Genomic DNA, 19,556 nt, shown 5'->3' with positions numbered 1-19,556 from the left:
TCCATGATTTTGTGTGGGTAAAACAATTAAAAAACTTGGCAAAAAAAAATTGAATATGTAAAAAGTATAGTTTGTTATTTAATGTTGTTCAATAGATCTAGCATGCTTAATGAAAATCATTTCACAGACACGGATTAGACTAGTCCTAGATTAAATTAAATGTAAGAGCTGTCCAAGCCGAAAACACATCTTAAAATACATCAGCACCCTTTGTTTTGCCTCAAAATGCTCACAAATAATGTTTTAGTAAGGCATGTTTGTTAAAACTAGTATTTCATATTTAACTAAGGCCTACCTTAAACTAATCCCTATCCGGGAAACCACACCTTAATAATGCAATGTAGATGACAAAAGTACAAATCGTGTTGGCCAATAGTTGTTTGTTACTATCGATATCATATTAGAAATGAATAAATTAATGAATTAATAAAACCGGTGAATCCCTGGCTCCAAGTTTCTAAAACGTTAATATATGACAGCATTTGCCAACCTAGCTGTAAAATGACTAAAAACAAAGTTTGAAAACACTTTACCATCCCAGCAGGCCTATATTATTTTTATGTTATGTGAAACTGTACAATACTGTACAATAATCCACATATAAACAAAGAGAAAAGGCACACAGAACATTTTTCACAGAAAAATAAACAGAAATTCAAAAATGATGCTTTATCCAGCATTACTTTATTTATTATACAAATACTAGTATGTTTCATCAATGGTGTTTTCTCTTTACCACAGAAAAATTTTATACAGCAATTTAAGTAAATATCTTGTCTTAACCAAACAATCAAACTATACAAAAAAGTTTTCTTAAAGTGGGATCAATATCAGCAAAAATCTTTTTAGTTGAAATGACAAATCAATGATTCATTTATAAAACATAAATAAAAAACATGGTTAAGGCACATTATTAGAAAAGCTTAACAAATAAAATACTGCATGTGAAATAAAGCGTAAAAATATTGATAAATTACCACAGATTTGTGAGTCTTGTGAAAATATAAAAGAGGTAATTACTCTTCAATTAATTATAAATATATCCTGTCTGATCTTCACACTGATTCCTGATTTTGACACCTTGCAAACTGAAAACTCAGTTCAGGTCTACTTTAAAACAGTGCAAAGTCACATGAGTGATTTACATAAGGATAAATACTGTGCTTTAAGGACAGACTTTGTTAAACATAAAACTCCATTTTATATCAATGTGCCTGAAATGTGAATGTCAAAGTTATCTTGTATGATTAAAGAAATGTACATCAACATCATGCCCATACATTTACCACAAATGACAATTTGTTCATGCCAAAGTTGTTCCCTAATGATCTTGCTAAGCTGTGTGTTTGAAATTTGTGTATATATAAAACGTGAAAGTTTTTCTTTCTCTGAATTTCAGTATTTCAGTAAATAACAGCACCAGGTACTTCAAATCACTGCATGATCCACATGCTCAGTTATAATATTATTTTCAGTGCAATAACATACTGACAATGTGAGGAGAATGTGAGAGAAATCTCTTCAACCTGAAGCTTTGGTTTCCCACTCCTACAAAGACAAACACAGTTAAAGGTTACAAGATATCCTGACATTTACTCAAGGAAATTAAATCTCTGGCTTGATTACATCAGTTGTTGTTTTTGCGAAGTTAATCATTAGTTTTTTTTAAAAGGAAAACATCAGGATCTTTTCAAAAACTAAATGTGGTTGCTACCTTCTAAGTGAGCATAAAACCATTTCATAAAAGCTACATTTCGGATGAACCTTATCAGGTCTACTAGACTGACATTAATCCTACCATTAACCATGAAACAAATACATAAAACATGTTATTTCACTTTTTTAAAGAAATCCTCAATGATAAAACATATGAATGAGAAACTGAAATCACATTTTAGGACTGTCCCTAACAATATCAAATATAGGTAAAAAACCCAAGTGAAACGGCATATAATAATAATAATGCAATAATTATTTGTTCAAATAAAGTATCAAAACCAAGTAAACAACAAAAACATTATGGCTGTGTCCCAATTCAAGGGCTGCGACCTTCTAAGGACGTATTTTAAGAGCGATTGCGTCACAGCAGCGCGACTTGAGGCTAGTAAGGCCGTCCCAATTCAAAGGATGCTTAGAATGAAGCCTCAAAATGCGTCCTCATTTCTCCACGCTGTTAAGGATAGAACGAATGGATCCTAAACAGCCGAGGATATCCCAAGAGTCATTGCGCATCTTCAATGGCTGCATATAATGGCTGGATATTCTAAAATAAACAATTAAAACCTTTATTTAAAAAAAGTGTATTTTTCCGAAAAAAAAATTTCTTGTCACTGTTTTAGTATTATAAGTTATGTTTTGTGTTAATATTATTCTTTTTATGTTGCGTATATTTCTAAGGTTGATTAATTTGATATACTGTTAAATAGTTTAATCTACATCAACGTGTCATATATTCTAAAATAAATTAATATTTTTCTGATTTCATATTTATGTTAATAAGTCAGTAACGTCTCCGCTGTGTCCTGCTGACAGGCGCGGTGGGCGCGTGCAGCAGGTGACGCCAATTATGGGTCCCCGAAGGTTAGACCGTCTCGTTTTAGTTCTCTTCGCGAACTTCTGAGGCTTCCACCTTGAAAGACCTTTTTAAGGTCTCATGCTTATAAGGTTGCAGCCCTTGAATTGGGACACAGCTTATATGTAATAAAAACGCATTGTGTATTATAACAAATGCCTGCAGAGGGCGCCAGTGGACTCAATATTGTTATTTGTACTTTTATTATATATTGAGAAAATGCTTACTTTTGGTCAAACAATGTTTAAATCCATTTAAATCTTTAATATTTGTACAATTCTCTACAATAGAAATGATACAGCCACTGTAATTTTTGAGCAAAATCATGTAAACTGTGAGCCATTTAACTCTTTTCTCACCAGTGTTTTTTAAAAAGTTGCCAGTCAGCGCCAGCATTTTTCCTCATTTTCACTAAGCCTTCCAAAAAAGAGATCAGATTCAGAGCGATCCTCAAAACATACACAGACATACAGCATTTTGCCCTAGGGGGATACTCCTGGGTTTTATAAGTTGTGGAAACGCACCACCTGGTGGATAATGGCAGTAATACGGATTGCTGGGAAAAACTCGTCATTGGCATGGAAGAGTTTTCTCTTAACTGAAGAGTTAACTGCTAAGACGCTTCACATGTGAATGAGCAACAAACACAACACGTCTATGACTTTATAGACCGTTTTATCAGAAGCACATGTGTTGTTGCGGTTACACTTCTGGGCTGAACTTAACTTCCGGTATCTGTTTGTTTAACGGTCTGGCTAGTTGATAAACTTAACTGTAGAAACAAATACCTCGTCGAAAATAACAAATGTTTTGGTTTGTTAAAGACAAGAGGAGAAGGCAATCATGGATCACCACTATGTGAAGGAAGGTTTGGTAGCCGATTTGTAGTTATCAATGTATACATTCATTAAACACGGTAACGCTAGCTCAGTGTAGTTTTTGATATGCTTAAGGGGGTCGCACACCGCCGTGTCGCGTCGCGTCTAGGACAACTCGGAGGTATCGTAAACCGGAAGTGCACATTAAATAGCGCGAGCTTTGTCAGATAGCGTCTACTTCAAAATGTACGTTAGCAGCCAATGTTAATAGTTAATGATTTGGGACAAATATGATGTTATTTAATATTAAACTAAGTGAGTGGCGCGACAGGGATTTGAGCAACTTCCTGAGTCGGTGTGTATACTCAAAGAAAGCAATGTGTTTGAGGTTTTTAGAACGGCACTCCGCTGCGCGGCGCATCCTGTGTGCGACCCCCTTTAAGCTATGAACTAAGGTAATCTACTTGTTATTTATTTTGCTCGTTATCAGAAATAAACTACTATAAAAGGACTCTGTGGTTATTGATTCTTTGCGGAGTTAACAGGAAATTGTTCCACGAAAACCATTTGTTTATGTTGTCACTGCTGAAATGTCTACATGAGTTCCCAAACTAACAAGAAAATGAGAAACCCCTAAAAAAAATACAGAATATAATGCATGCACTGTAAAACGTTTTGCCACAAATTCAACGCTATGCTGATATCACGAGATAGCATTTCACATTCACGAGAAATCTCATGAAATTTTAATCTTGCGAGATCTCGTCTCACCCCTAGCAGCTATGTAAGATTTAAAACAACCAATATTATCTTCCATTTCATATCTATTTCATATAACATATTCCAGTGGTTCTCAAACTTTTTCGGCATGCATCCCATTTTTTTTTACTTCCCCGGCTAAAAAGTCCGGGGTTTTTTTCTCCTAGGGGGTTTTTCAACCCGGGGAGGCAGCCTTCTTGGGCTTAACTTCTATACGTTACATTAGTAATACATTCACTTTAATGCTGATTTATAGCCGCAGCAAATTTAGCTGCTTGTGCTATCGTGTATTATGTTGTGCTATCTGTCGATTTTCTGTGCTTTTCACTGCTTCTATTAATGTAAAGCTGCTTTGATACAATTACCAAATTTTGAAAAGTGCTATATAAATAAAATTGAATTGAATTGGAAAAAATGAGCGCCAACTTTAGAGCGCAAAAGACGCAATATGTGAATCACCTCTTAAACAAAACATGTTAAGTGCTGTTGGATAGCCTTATTTTTTTGAGGTTTAATTACACAGAATATATGATAAATTAATGTATTGTTTGTCATTAAACTGAGGCCCACCTGGCACCATCACAGGGCCCGCAGTTTGAGAACCACTGACATAGTCAACTGGTAGCATTCATTACAGCTGAATTTCATTGTGCCGTTTAGGTTTGATTAATAATCTACAGATCTTTCCGATGAGCTCTGTACCTTCTTCCTTTGAAAGACCTTGCCATGCTCGATGAACAGGGCAGATGGAGCTTTCCTCAGGGTGCTTTTGGCTGAGGCAGTTCTTCTTAAAAGTGGTGTAAGGAACCCTCCCTTAATGAAAAAGAGAGAAACAGAAGGAACCGGAAAGATGCAAAATTAGACAAGTGTTTATTATCCACTTGCATACAGTAGGACCTGCTAGAAAATGTTGGCTTAGTGTAAGCAAGTTTCTTCTCTAAAATGCTTAAAATCTGACTACACTAAAAAAATGCTGGGTTGTTTTTTTATCCCAGGACAAAAACAACCCAGCATTTTTTAGAGTCGACTCCTCCAGTAAACCCACTGATCATTACTTAATGGTGGGGGATGTAATGGTGGGTTAAAGCTGCTCTTATCAAAGCATTATTTTTGGGTCCTTTGGGAGGAAGTGACTGCTAAACCAAACCACTGTAATTACTGAGCAACAAACGGCAGCGACAACCAACAAAGAACCAAACTAGACTAGTAGCAAATGTATTTTTTCTTATATAAAACATATGTGACCCTGTCTGTGAAATCCAGACTACAGTCTCATAACATAATGATTATCTTTGACATGACACCTTACTAAGTCAATATAAAATACATCGAGGTTATATTTACACAAAATGCTCTTTGCATTATGTAAAAGTATTTTATGTAGAAATACTTTTTTATTATCAGTGTTATTATACACATGAGAAAATAGTAAGATGCATAAAAATGAACGCATCTTTGTGATTGATGTAGTACACAGTCCTAACAACAGGTGGCAGTGTAACAACAACAACACATCTGTTTCCAGCTTCTTTTCTTTACTTGGTCTACTACCACAACTGTACCATAATAAATATCTGATAATAACATCAATGTACTTTGATATTGTTACAGTAACATGGTACCCCATAATACTTTTTGTAAGTAAGGTATCAGTTAGTTTATCACTGTATGATGAGGTGTTTGTTACCTGTGCACGCTCAGTGCAAAAAGCGAGGGACCGTCTGAAAGAACTTTGTTTGGCTGGCTTTGTGCCCACGCTCACAAGGTTGACCTCTGACTCTGCTCGCAGCTGCACGCGCCTCTTTCCCGTCAGATCCAACTTTTGCACGCCCCTCTCAATTTCAAATGCTTTCGTACCTGACAACACAAACACACACGGTTTTATGATAACCTTAAAGGCGATGTAGTTTTTTCCATTATGTTGTGTACCAGACACAGCAGCCACATTGGGTCAACCAATGGCATTCATTCAATGGCTGACCAGCGCGAACTTTAGAGCTTTAGAACAGTGATGCACACTTGACCTTTAACTTTTCAACAGAGTTTTCTTTAAAAGCAGTCAGTTTTCAATGTGTACCGGATTGAGTTACTGAATGGGTTTCTAGACGTTATACCCCTCACTTTTCTACTTTTCACCCTCTTGTAATCTCATCTCTGAGAAAAGCAAATGTTGGAAATTTGGGTTCAAAAAGAAAACATGATATTCTCAGGGTTTTGACTAAAACGTATTAAAAGGATGTGTGTGTGCGCGCACATGCCACAATGCTACATCCCTGCTCTGCAACCAAAACCACCAAAAAGAAAAAAGCCAGCCGCTGCGAATCGCCTCCAAAGTGGGAGGAGCAGAAGCATCCAGAAACACAAATATGTCCAAACCTCACCTTACATGCCCTATAACACCATAAAACACAGTGGTGTGCTCCAAACATTTTTTATACGGTGATCCAAAAAGCATTTGGATACGTTGGACACTGTGGGCAAATGTAACTGGCTGAAAGTCGTTGAATTGGATAACAGAAAATGCAAGGAAATGGCATACGCAAACATGTGAATCTAGTGCTTTTCTCATAACTTGAATTTTTTGAGCCATTATAGTAATGATTTTTAACCAAATGGAGGTAATTTTTGCAGGTGTCATACAGGTGACAACCAAAAAACATTTAAATACTTTGGTCTTAATTTTAACTTAATTTTTAAGTTTATGGATGTCTGCAATTTGCCTGCTATCTTGTTTTCTAATGAAACAACATTCAGACATTTTTTTTAAAGTATGGATTACAGTGGGATAAGGTTAACTGCACTGAGTTTTCACACACAAATTTCTGTTCGCAGTTTAAAGTTGACTGAGAGTGCTAAACATTTTAGTGAATGCATCCTGTTTTGTGGTCAGTACGTCTGTGACACAAATGATCAAACATTTCCACCGACTGTCACCACATACGGTATGCTTGTCACCGATAATATTACAGTTTTTCTCCATTGGTTTGGCTCATTTCTTGAAACAGAAATTACATTCTCAAAACAACATGGACAAACCTCCAAACCACTTGGCAAGTGTTCACAACAGAATTGAATTTCTCATTCATTTCATCAAATTGCAAATATCTAAGTACATGTCTCAATAGCTCAGTACATCTTTGCAACTGATTAAGTACAGGTAGCCTACATTTAGCACAATTTCCAAGGGAATAGATCTTGTGGATCTAAACTGATTGGTTGATTCTCGGTCTAATGGCTGTTCACTCCAAAATGTGCCAGCGTCATTTCATTGTATAAGTCATCACATGCACAATAGTCTGTTCAATTGGCAAAATTAGTCAAGAACATAATACCATGAATAACATATATGAATGCTTTGAACATTTGATACATTTATTACAGCAATTGACAGTCAGGTAAAACTAAAACTTGACTAACAAAGTAGGAGTTTACGCTTTTGTAGAGAATAATGGCATTGGAAGGAAACGAGGCCCCTCACATCCTCATGTTTGTGGATGAAGCTGGCTTCAACCTGGCCAAGGGCCGAAGACGTGGCCATAAAATTATTGCCCACCGGGCCACGGTGGATGTCTGAGGCCAGTGAGGGGGCAATATTACTATGTTTGATGCCATATCTGAGAATGGTGTGGCCACTCACATCCCCAGTCTTGGCCCATACTATACACAGATGCTCCTCATCTTCTTGGACCGCCTTTATTTTGATTTGATCCCTCAAAATGAGAAAGGTCTCGTCGGGCCTCACCTACCACAATATGTCATTGTATGGGACAATGTGAATTTCTACCGTGGCCTGCTAATCAGGGACGTGTTCACTACTCATTCAAGGATGGTCATGGTGTTCCTACCACCTTACTCTCCTTTTCTCAATCCTGAGTTTTTCTGCTCTAGGAGGTGGAGATATATGAGCATAGGGCTCAAAATCAAAGGTCCCTGCTCCATGATGAACGCTGCATGTTAGGATATTACAGGAGATTAGGGTAGGGGATGGTTGCTACATGCACGCCGTTTTGTTCCCTCATTGCATCACAAGGGAGAATATACACTGTGATGTGGATGAGAATCTGTGGCCAGACAGACAGCAGCGTGTGGATGGTCAGGAGGGTGAGGATGGTGGCCAGGAGAGGGAGGGTGAGGACAGCGACCAGTGAAAAAATGTTAGTTCTGAAACTCCCGCTGTAGGCACTGTAGGCTTCATATAATTTTCATTGTTTTTTGTGTTTATATTAGAGTATATTATGCTTTATATATTTTCTTTATGGTCTGGTCTATGGAAGTTACTTTGTTTGTGAATAAAAGTGGTTACCATTTCCTTGGCAGTGTGAGTGCAATGTGTGGTGTCAAACCTTGGAGGCTACTCTTACCCTAAAATCCTTTTTTTTCAGTTTTATACACAATTGTATTCTGTTAGCTAGACAAAAAACAGTACAGTTACCATTGTCAATAAAGGGCTAAGACTGAAAGGTGGACATAAGAGATATTTCAATGGTCCCCTGCCATAGTGACAAAACATCTAAACATTTCGACTTGCAGTGCTTACACAATGTCAAAGGGACGATGCATTTTGGGGGCACTGACTGTTAAAATGAGAAGGATATTTAGTTTTGACACATGAGTGAACTGTTTTGTGAGAGGTATGAGCTTTTGCAGGTGAACCATGGTGTTGTGCTGAACCATCCACTTTATTTTGACAAAAGCACCAAGAGTGTTGAGAACGTCTGTCTGTTTCAAGAAATGAGCCAAAGCAGTTGAGAAGGATATTTGCCATTTTTGTGGCACTGACGCTTTATATGGTAAAGGAATTTAGTTTTGAAGCATGAGTGAACAGTTTTGGGAAATATATGAGCTTTTGCAAGCCAGCTATAGTGTTGAGCTGAACTGTAAGACTGTTTTGCCAAATTATCTTAGAGTTTTGAGAATGTAATTTCTGTTTCAAGAAATGAGCCAAACCAATGGAGAAAAACTGTAACAGCACAATTGTAATTTACAAACTTGAAGAGTAAAATAGTTTTGTAAAAAAAAATCATATACACCAAAGTGTATAGACACACCACTAAAGAGTTTTTCATTATGCACACATTCTGAGATACACAAACCGCTACCCTATTAAATATTCAGCTCATTCATCTAGCCTTCATTCCTCAATGTACCTTTACGATTTTGGTGTTAAAGTCAATCATATTACTCGGTTTCTTTAACTAATTTTTTTCATTTTATTTATAGGCGCCTTTCATGACACTCAAGGTCACCTTACAGATCATTTTCACACAAAAAAACCCCATCACAAATAAAGTAAACAGGTAAAATGTATACTATGACATAATAAAACATTACTTAAAGGAATATTCCATTTTCTTGAGAGAGAGATCCTGATGGTTTGCTCACCACCATGTCATCCAGGGTGTTGATGTGTTTCTTTGTTCGGTCGAGAAGAAATTATGTTTTTTGAGGATTTTTCTCATTTTAATGGACTTTGGTAGAGCCCAACATTTAATACTTAACTCAACACTTAACAGTTTTCTTCAACGGAGTTTCAAAGGACTCTAAACGATCCCAAACGAGGCACAAGGGTCCCATCCAGCAAAACGATTGTCATTTTTGACAAGAAAAATGGAAGGTATGCTCTTTTGGACCACAACTTTTCGTCTAGGTCCGGTCCAGCGCGACCTAACGTTAATGCGTAGTGACGTAGGGAGGTCACGTGTTACATATATAAAACGCACATTTGCGGACCATTTTAAACAATAAACTGACACAAAGACATTAATTAGTATCAGTTGACACACAACAACGTCGGAACGGTCCTCTTTCAACACACTTGTAAACACTGGGGCGGAGTTTCGCGTTCGTCCTCTGTTACCTCTTGACGTATCGCGTGGGGTCACGCTAGTGCATCACGACCGGATCTAGACGAGAAGTTGGATATTTGTTATTTTTCTTGTCAAAAATGACAATCGTTTCACTAGATAAGACCCTTATGCCTCGTTTGGGATTGTTTATAGTCCTTTGAAACTCTGTTGAAAAAAACTGTTAAGTGTTAAGTATTAAATGTTGGGCTCCATTAAAATGAGAAAAATCCTGCAATGTTTTCCTCAAAAAACATAATTTCTTCTCGACTGAACAAAGAAAGACAATAACATTTTGGATGAAATGGTGGTGAGCAAACCATCCGGATTTTTCTTCTAAGAAAATGAAATATTCCTTTAACATGTACTATCAAAAATAAGCTCTCCTAAATAAGTACGTTTTGAGTCGCGATTTTTAAACTCTTTTAGTTAATTAAGAGAAAACGCTTTCTTGCCAATGACGCCTTCCTGACAAGTTTTTATGGCAAGCTGTATTTCCTCTATTATCCACTAGGTGGATTCAAGTTAAGTGTATGTTTCGATCATCACTCTGAATCTGATCGCTAATAAAAGTCCTTTACTAAAATGCAATTATCTCAGCTTTTTGTTCAAAATTTGATATTTTTGAAGATACCTAACCATATTTGAGAGCTGATAAAAGAAAGTAAATGGTTTTGGTATTTAATTTGATATATTGTATGTTTATATATTTATAGATATATTAAAAACACTGGCGGGGAAAGAGTTAAATACCCAAAATTAATGTACAATCAAATTGTTTTTAACGTTTGTTATTTTAAGATCTTTCCAGTGGACCTTTCTGGGTACCCTTACAGTCCTCTTTGGATATAGCTCATGCTGGCTTTGTTAGGAATGTGCAATCCTACAAATAGTTTTCTGTCTGCACAAAATGATGCTCTGGGACATTATGCAAATCCTGTAAACCAAGAGCATGGAAAGTTGCGAGCAGGCAGCCACCATATAATTATTAAACAGTCCAAATTAAAAGCAGATGCCTCTCAGTTGTCAAGTATCTGTGAAGAGGGAGGGATGGGAAAGCTGTTTGTCGACTGTATCTGTTGTCTCTCCTGCCCTTCATACACTATCAGAATGAATGGTCAAAAATTGTCCTGTCCATTACCCTTTAAAAAGGTCCTAATATGTACCATTTAGGTACAGACAGATATGTATACATTTGGTATCACTATGTAGTCTACCTCTGAGCTATTAATATAAACTAGCTAGGGACCATTTTTTACACATCTGATGGTTTTTTATATCTGATCTTTAGGATTGACTGTTGTAAAAAATAAATGTCCTATTGAAAGTGATGAAATCTCATGAGTTTGTTCAGACAGATGATGTAAGTGTAAGCATGAAGCGATTTTCTTACCTTCACTTAACAGTAATCGGTCAATATGTTTAAGCAAGCTAAAATGAGTGTATTCAGATAGCTCCAGACAAAATTGCACATTTTATATGAAGTTACAATATGTTACATCCTGAATTACTAAAACGATTGAAAGTAAAACTAAATCAGGTCCATAAAATCTGATTTTAAGCTACATACAGTCTAGATTGGCTTTGGATTAGGTTTGTTAACGTCAAATTTCCTGTGGCTTTTATGTTCTATTTGAAAATCCTTGAAACGGATAACCTTGCCCTAATGCAGAAACATCTGCCGACTCATTTTGTTTGGATTGTAAGATGTAAAATCAAGAATACAAACAAGAAAAGTTACCAAACAGAAGCTTTGTGTCTTTCACTTTACTGACAGTGTACGAACGACTCAGAGATGTTTATGAGAGAATCATGAGCCAGTAAGATTATATGTGATGATGCCGAAGGCCTTGAGGTTAAAGTGGATAAAACATTCCAATGAAAGTAAAAGCTGGTTAAAATTAGCCAACTTGGTGACCTACCGTAAAGCAAATAAGGACCATAAGAGCAGAAAAAGGGATAAAATGAAAGAACTATAAATGTAAAGTATATTTTAACTTTAATATGTTTCCTTTCTTTAAAAACATGTAACTCAGAATTGGGGACTGGGACATTGTGACTGACTCACTGTGGTTGCTGAAGATTTCATTATTGCTGTAGTTGGCAGAATTCTTGGATGACACCAATTCTCCGTTTCCTCTACTGTTAGGTTTCTGAAACTGAGAAATGGATGTAACAGCTGTATAAAGTAATGCTATTAGAAGAAGCAATGAAGGTTAATGGAATGAAAGAAAATGTCAATAAATTCATATTTTACAAGCAATAAATAATTGAGCCTATTTACTAATCCTGGACCCCTAAGAATAATAATTTGTAATGTAATAGAGAGAAACCTACAGAGTAGATATGGGCCGGTATAAGATTATGGTGGTATGATAACCTTTAGCAAACATACAACAGTTTCACGGTGTTGCGGTATTGCCATTGCAACACTAAAATGTGTTATTTTCAAAAGTCAGGAAAAAATAAAGCCTTTAAATTATAATATGCTTTCAAAAAATATATTATATTTTCATAATGTATATTAAAGCAACACTATGTAGTTTTTTTACTTTTAAATAATGTCTCTAAAATTATTTCAGTGATAGAACAACTTTTAACTGGACAAATTGTACTGTTGCAGCAACCTGAGCAGCCTCCTAGCTGCTACAAGCACACTCTGAAAGTGGCGGTGGAGGGTACAGCCCCGCCCCTCCCCCTGCCTGCAGAAGAGTGTCTGATACCAGGCACTGTTGCGCTTTTCAACCACACGGGGGAGCTGTAAGTCATTTTTACATGGAAACTACATAGTGTTGCTTTAAACGTAAACATAAAATCAATTACATGATTTAATGAATTTTGTATAAACACAGCTCATACCTTGGAGACGGTATCACAAAACATTTTAGTGGTTTTAAAACCTTGATTGTTTAAAACCTCGGTTTACCTTGAAACCAGTTACTGGCCCATGCCTACTACAGAGAAAGCGTGTTAAAGGAACACGTAACTTTTTGTGACTTCAGCTTATTCACCATATCCCCCAGAGTTAGATAAGTCCATACATACTTTTTTCATCTCTGTGTATCCCGTAACTCTGTCTGACGCACCCACCGCTTGCCTAGCTTAGCACAAAGACTGTAAATAAATGACTCCAGCTAGCATACTGCTCCCAAATAGGGTGGTCATTCGTGCCAGTTCCGCCGGACACATCCCGAACAGGATTTTAGGGGCGTTCTCCGGAAGTCACGTTGGTCGACCGCATACGTCATCAAGGTAGGGATGGGCGCGAGTACTCGAACGTAGCATCGATGATCGATCATGAAAACGATGATCATGTGGGTTTATTTATTTATTTATTATGGATATGGCGGCATTTGGATGGCTGGTAAGCATTACAAGCGCATGTGGTAGTAAAGACTGAGTCTGGAGATGCGTGTTTGACGTCGTGTCGAGCTACGCAGACCGGCGTATGACATCAGTTACGTTATCATGCTTGATTCAAAAACAAACAGCGCGGCAGCAACCCGACGATCCACGCAATGCGCGGCACTCACGATCCCGTGAAGCCAGCCACAGCTCACATCACTGAGGCACTATGGTTTAAAAGGATGCCGTGATTTTCGGAAATACAGTCAGTCAGGTGCAAAATGTACAGCACCGTCAAAAGTTCAATGGGTTACCATCTAATATTTAAACATCAAATGTCAAGAGATATCAGAGAGCCATACGAGCATTAACATTACATCTTGACTGAGGTAAGAGGACGACACGACACAGCTAATCGCTAAAATGATAGCAAAAGACTTAAAGCTGGTTAATGTTATGAAGCTTGTGCTTTGACTGGACGTGTTTAAAAGCGCGCTATTTATGATGCACATCCACAAAGGGAGTTAAACTTTCTGTACATAACTTAGTTGAAAACTTAGTTGAAGTCTTGCATTTTATGCAGAAAGATGCACGTTGTACATTTATGTTCTATAAAAGGCTTAATATTATGTAGAGTGCGTCATGTAGAAAGCGCTTCGGTTTGTGTTTATTAACTTAAACCTTTAGTTTCACTTCATCACGCAGCTATTCCTGTTAGAGTTTTCTTTAAAACATTTAATTCATTAATAGTCTAGCATGTGTTCATTGTTCTCTCATAGTTTCTTCAAAATTAAGTTTTATTTGAGTGTTTTTAATAAAAATATTTTCATTTTCACCATGACGTGTATGCCCTGCCCCTTTGATTGCCCCGCCCCCAGTTAATTGAGTACTCGTTCTTCAGACCTATGAATTAATCGAAATGAAAAAATGACATAAATGCACATCCCTACATCAAGGTTTAACATTTCGGGTTCAATTTCAGAAAAGCAACTGATACATTTCAAGGTAAGTTGAAACTACAATGATTGTATGTCTTAAAAGAAATAAATCTTAATTTTCTAATGTATTTTAAGTGAAATGTGAGAACCTCGATGACGTATGCGGTCGAGCAACGCGACTTCCGGAGAACGCATCCGAAAACATGCTTCGGGACGTGTCCGGACGAACTGGCAAGAAGGGCCACCCTACTACCAATAAGTGACAAAACAATGCTTTGCGCTAAGCTAGGCTAGCGGTGAGTGTGTCAGACAGAGTTACGAGACGCACGGAGATGAAAACGGTATATATAGACGTTTTCATTGGACGCACGTGCCCTGACGCAATACACTTCTTTATCTGAACTTTACTTCCGGTTTCGGTTTTTTAATGGTCTGACTAGTTGCTAAACTGATCTCTTGAACCAATGCCTCGTCGAAAATAACAAATGTTTCGGTTTCCTAGGTAATCTATGTGTTGTTTTTTGCTTGTTATATAAATAAACTACGTTTAAAGAACTTTGTTGTTATTTATTCTTAGCGGAGTTTACCCGGAAGTTTCGTGTGGACCATGACAGCCGCTTGTTTATGTTGTTACTGCTAAAACCGTCTATAGACTTACTAACTCTGGGTGATACGGTGAATAAGCTAAAGTCAAAAACAGGTATGTACTGTACAATGCAGGTTAATTGGGTAAATTCTTATCTAAACTGTAATGTGCATTTTACACAATTCTTAAAAATGCTGATTTGAGCTAATAAAAGAAATTTACCAAAAGCTTTCACAGTACACGGCAAAAATTTAAATAACTAAGCACTTAAAAATATACACGCTAAACGAAACCACAGAAGAGCTATTTTTGCCTCTATGGTTCCAACATGATCTTACAGGAATTTGTAAGTATTTTTGTTGGCTAATTTGTATGCATTTGTACAAGGTGGACCATACAAAAATGCAAGTTTATTAGAAAAATCAATAATGATACAAATCCTTAACTTTGCCCCTAAAAACTAACGTCACAGTGGCGTAAGCAAATCATACAAAAACGTACAAACTTGGTCATACAAATGTATACAAGTTAGCCACATCCTAAAATATGTATAAATTGCCATGAGACTGTGTTGATGGCTATTTAAATTTTAACATTTTTAAATAAATGGTTATTTAAACTAAAAATGGTTCTTCTATAGCAGCACTATAAAAAACAACAACGTTTGTAGCACCTGTATATTTAAGAGTGTAAGTCATAACTAGTAGCAGCCAGGTAAGTCTACTAACTGCAAACAAAAAGAAATTGTTTTCTAGAAACAGACAATTTATATTTATTTCAATCGTTGCATACATCCTAGCTACACAGACTCTATTTAAACTGGGTACACATCACAAGATATTCAGGCTGAATTTGGGGAGATTTTCCCGCTTAAAACAATCCATAGGAAGTGTCACGATCGTCTTCGTGGTTGCACCAAATATCTTATCAGATTTTTCTGTGGTGCGTGGTGCGTTAAGAGCGTTTGAATCTGCTTGGAAGTTGAATATATGTTAAAAATATGTTAAAAATGTATGATTTGTGATCGGAGTGGCCCCAAATCATGTTGTGCGGGGGAAGCCCAGATGACAAACACAAGCTGTAGATTGTCACGTGAAATGAAACGATACCCAATTAGAAAGCAAGCAGATGAAAGATAAAACCATAACAACTACAGGGTGCAGTCCAAAGTGAGATGGTGTGCTGTCATGATCACATAGTGGCAGTCTACACACAATTTTAACAAATCAACGTGTTATATCATACATTTTTTTCATCATGTTTGTGGTCTCTCACATTTTGAAAATCTTTTGGTGTGTACCCAGCTTTACTTTACATTTTTCTCGACTCTTCTTAACTCTCCCCTACTGGAACGTACCATGTGCTCTAGTATAGATGTGTTTGAGTAGATGGGCTGAGGTTGGACTCCACCACAGAGCTGCTGAAAGGGGTCGTCCATGTACATGTTTGAGGTGGGGAACCTGCGGCTTTTCAGACCACTGAAGAACAGAGGAAACAGAGGAATGGAAAGAGATTGAGGAAAGTATGAGCGTGTGTGTATTTCACTGATTCACGATAGCTTCCTATGAAAAGAAGTGTGTGTTTGTTGCGTGTACCTCAGTGATTCGTGGCTGGTGTGTTGATATGGAGGGCCAGCTGTAGTGCAACTCCCATCCTGCAGGAGTTGAACCCACTGTTCTTTATCATCTGCACAACTGGCCTGCACACACATACAAAGAATAACAACTTACTACATTCATCCAAAACAAAGACAACTTAAACCATTTATTTGTGTTTAAAAATATCATTGCGTTAAAAAAAGTGGTATTATATCTAATAGCATACTGTAGCTTATAGGCATATGTAGGCATATTTATGAACCATATTATTTACTTGGCTTTTAAAAGAATGCCATTGTTTATCTAAAAAAAACAAACATTACAATGCAATATGCACATACCAATGGTTTGCAATAGCTTGATGATTTTAATGCTTCAAGTTTTGTGTATTTAAAGGGCCCATGTTACGCAAATCCACTTTTACAAGTTGTTGGACATAAATGTCAATCATTAGACAAGCTCTTTTTATTCTCTTGTTAATGTGATGTCACACTGACAATGCCCTATCCACTGACTGACTGGTTAACTTTACCCTATCGTATATCACATTATTTAGCAAGTTATCTCATATCACATTTTTCTTCAATTTTATGCAGCCCTATCACAAAGGTTCACATCGCAAAGCTTTAATATCTAGGATCATACCTCCAGTACAGCCACCTGGTCTCCATGCTGCATGATGGTAATACGGTAAGCGTATGCAGTATCTGGTCCTGGTCGGACGTCGCTTCCTCTGAGCTGAACCGTGTACTGTGGGGTCTCCTCTGACTCCTCATCCCGGCACATCTTCAGCACGCCTTCCTCCACCCTGCACCAGAGACTCTGCCATTGACAGTTCATCAGCACGTTCAGGAAGGCTGCTAAAGATGGTGGACAGACAGAAAATGGTGTAAATTGAATTGCTCAACTGTAATTTTTTTTGTTTATTTGTAAAGTGTGTGTTGTTTACATATACACTGCAGCTTAATACGATTGTCACGGCATTTCTGTGTCCTTAATCCAGTTTCGTACACACACAGAGTTAAGTACTTTACGAGAGTGACAACAATACGCACTTTACAATTGAATGTAATAATTAATAATTTTATTTTTAAGCAACATACAACATGTATGCCAGGTAAAAATAAAGCCTTTAAATTATAACATTCTTTGAAAAAAATATTTGTAAATATATTAAATGTAAACATCAAATCAATTACATGATTTAATACATTTTGTGTAAACAGCTCTCATACCTTGACAACAGTATCACAGAGTTTTTTTGGTTTTATAACCTTTGAGACTCTTTAAACCCTTGGTATACCTTGAAACCGGTAACCGACCCATGCCTAGTAGTGTGCACAAAATCGAACTGAGTATCTAGCTTTAAATGGAGTTATTAAAAAGCATGTGTGAAATATGATATGATAATGTCTTCTCCAAGTGTGGTCTAGAAAAAGCATGCTGTTTAAAAGCAGCTGTTTAACATGCAAAACATGTCGACAACAGTTTACTATAAACTGATGCTCTCTAGTTACTAATAAGATATTGTGATTAAAAATACCAGATTGCTTAAACTGTGGGTATCCATGTTTCTTGAATAATTTAAACAGTAACCCCTATATATAGTCTACACACATGTGAAGCACCACTTTAGGAAATTACTTTTGGAATGCAAGGGACATACAAGAAACAAATAGGCAAATATAACAATTCACACCAGACACCCTGTCCAAAAACTTATATACACCTGACTTGCTGAGCATCAGTTTGCATCTATTATAATAGTCGTTTATCAGTCTCTCATTTTTCTTCAGTGTGAAAAGATTAAGTTTAATCCTAGACAGGGGTCAAAAATACTTAACACTGTACAGGATCAGGAGGATTTTTCAGAAGATCAGTGAACCGTTTAATGGCTCAGGGCAAACAAGAAACTCTTAAACAACAATCACGAAACATAGTGTATTATGTACACTCACCTAAAGGATTATTAGGAACACCATACTAATACTGTGTTTGACCCCCTTTCGCCTTTAGAACTGCCTTAATTATATGTGCCATTGATTCAACAAGGTGCTGAAAGCATTCTTTAGAAATGTTGGCCCATATTGATAGGACAGCATCTTGCAGTTGATGGAGATTTGTGGGATGCACATCCAGGGCATGAAGCTCCCGTTCCACCACATGCCAAAGTTGCTCTATCGGGTTGAGATCTGGTGACTGTGGGGGCCATTTTAGTACAGTGAACTCATTGTCATGTTCAAGAAACCAATTTGAAATGATTCGAGCTTTGTGACATGGTGCATTATCTTGCTGAAAGTAGCCATCAGAGGATGGGTATATGGTGGTCATAAAGGAATGGACATGGTCAGAAACAATGCTCAGGTAGGCCGTGGCATTTAAACGATGCACAGTTGGCACTAAGGGGCCTAAAGTGTGCCAAGAAAATATCGCCCAAACTATTACACCACCACCACAGCCTGCACAGTGGTAACAAGGCATGATGGATCCATGTTCTCATTCTGTTTACGCCAAATTCTGACTCTACCATCTGAATGTGTCAACAGAAATCGAGACTCATCAGACCAGGCAACATTTTTCCAGCCTTAAACTGTCCAATTTTGGTGAGCTTGTGAAAATTGTAGCCTCTTTTTCCTATTTGTAGTGGAGATGAGTGGTACCCGGTGGGGTCTTCTGCTGTTGTAGCCCATCCGCCTCAAGGTTGTGCGTGTTTTGGCTTCACAAATGCTTTGCTGCATACCTCGGTTGTAACGAGAGATTATTTCAGTCAAAGTTGCTCTTTTATAAGCTGAATCAGTCGGCCCATTCTCCTCTGACCTTTAGCATCAACAAGGCATTTTTGCCCACAGGACTGCTGCATACTAGAAATGGTTGTGCGTGAAAATCCCAGTAACTGAGCAGATTGTGAAACACTCAGACCGGCCCGTCTGGCACCAACAACCATGTCACGCTCAAAATTGCTTAAATCACCTTTCTTTTCCATTCTGACATTCAGTTTGGAGTTCAGGAGATTGTCTTGACCAGGACCACACCCCTAAATGCATTAAAGCAACTGCCATGTGATTGGTTGATTAGATAATTGCATTAATGAGAAATT

At 37.3% G+C, this 19,556-nt stretch overlaps 1 protein-coding gene across 2 annotated transcripts in view; it reads right to left on the bottom strand.

The window, feature by feature from the left end:
* Positions 1 to 654: 654 nt before the first annotated feature.
* The window catches only part of LOC129414868 (actin filament-associated protein 1-like 2), a 60,074-nt gene continuing 41,172 nt past the window's right edge, over positions 655 to 19,556 (bottom strand). For both annotated transcript variants that reach the window (XM_055168989.2, XM_055168988.2), the window contains exons 9-15: positions 17,105 to 17,319; positions 16,457 to 16,560; positions 16,219 to 16,339; positions 12,061 to 12,151; positions 5,837 to 6,006; positions 4,852 to 4,962; positions 655 to 1,548 (exon numbers count right to left, since the gene is read on the bottom strand). In XM_055168989.2, the coding sequence (XP_055024964.1) occupies positions 1,522 to 1,548; positions 4,852 to 4,962; positions 5,837 to 6,006; positions 12,061 to 12,151; positions 16,219 to 16,339; positions 16,457 to 16,560; positions 17,105 to 17,319 (839 nt within the window). In that variant the 3' untranslated portion in view covers positions 655 to 1,521. The remainder of the gene's footprint in view (positions 1,549 to 4,851; positions 4,963 to 5,836; positions 6,007 to 12,060; positions 12,152 to 16,218; positions 16,340 to 16,456; positions 16,561 to 17,104; positions 17,320 to 19,556) is intronic.

This window comes from Misgurnus anguillicaudatus, chromosome 5 (genome assembly GCF_027580225.2).
Source record: "Misgurnus anguillicaudatus chromosome 5, ASM2758022v2, whole genome shotgun sequence".
Classification (NCBI taxonomy): Eukaryota; Metazoa; Chordata; class Actinopteri; order Cypriniformes; family Cobitidae; genus Misgurnus; species Misgurnus anguillicaudatus.
This window is presented reverse-complemented; position numbering and strand designations above follow the sequence as displayed.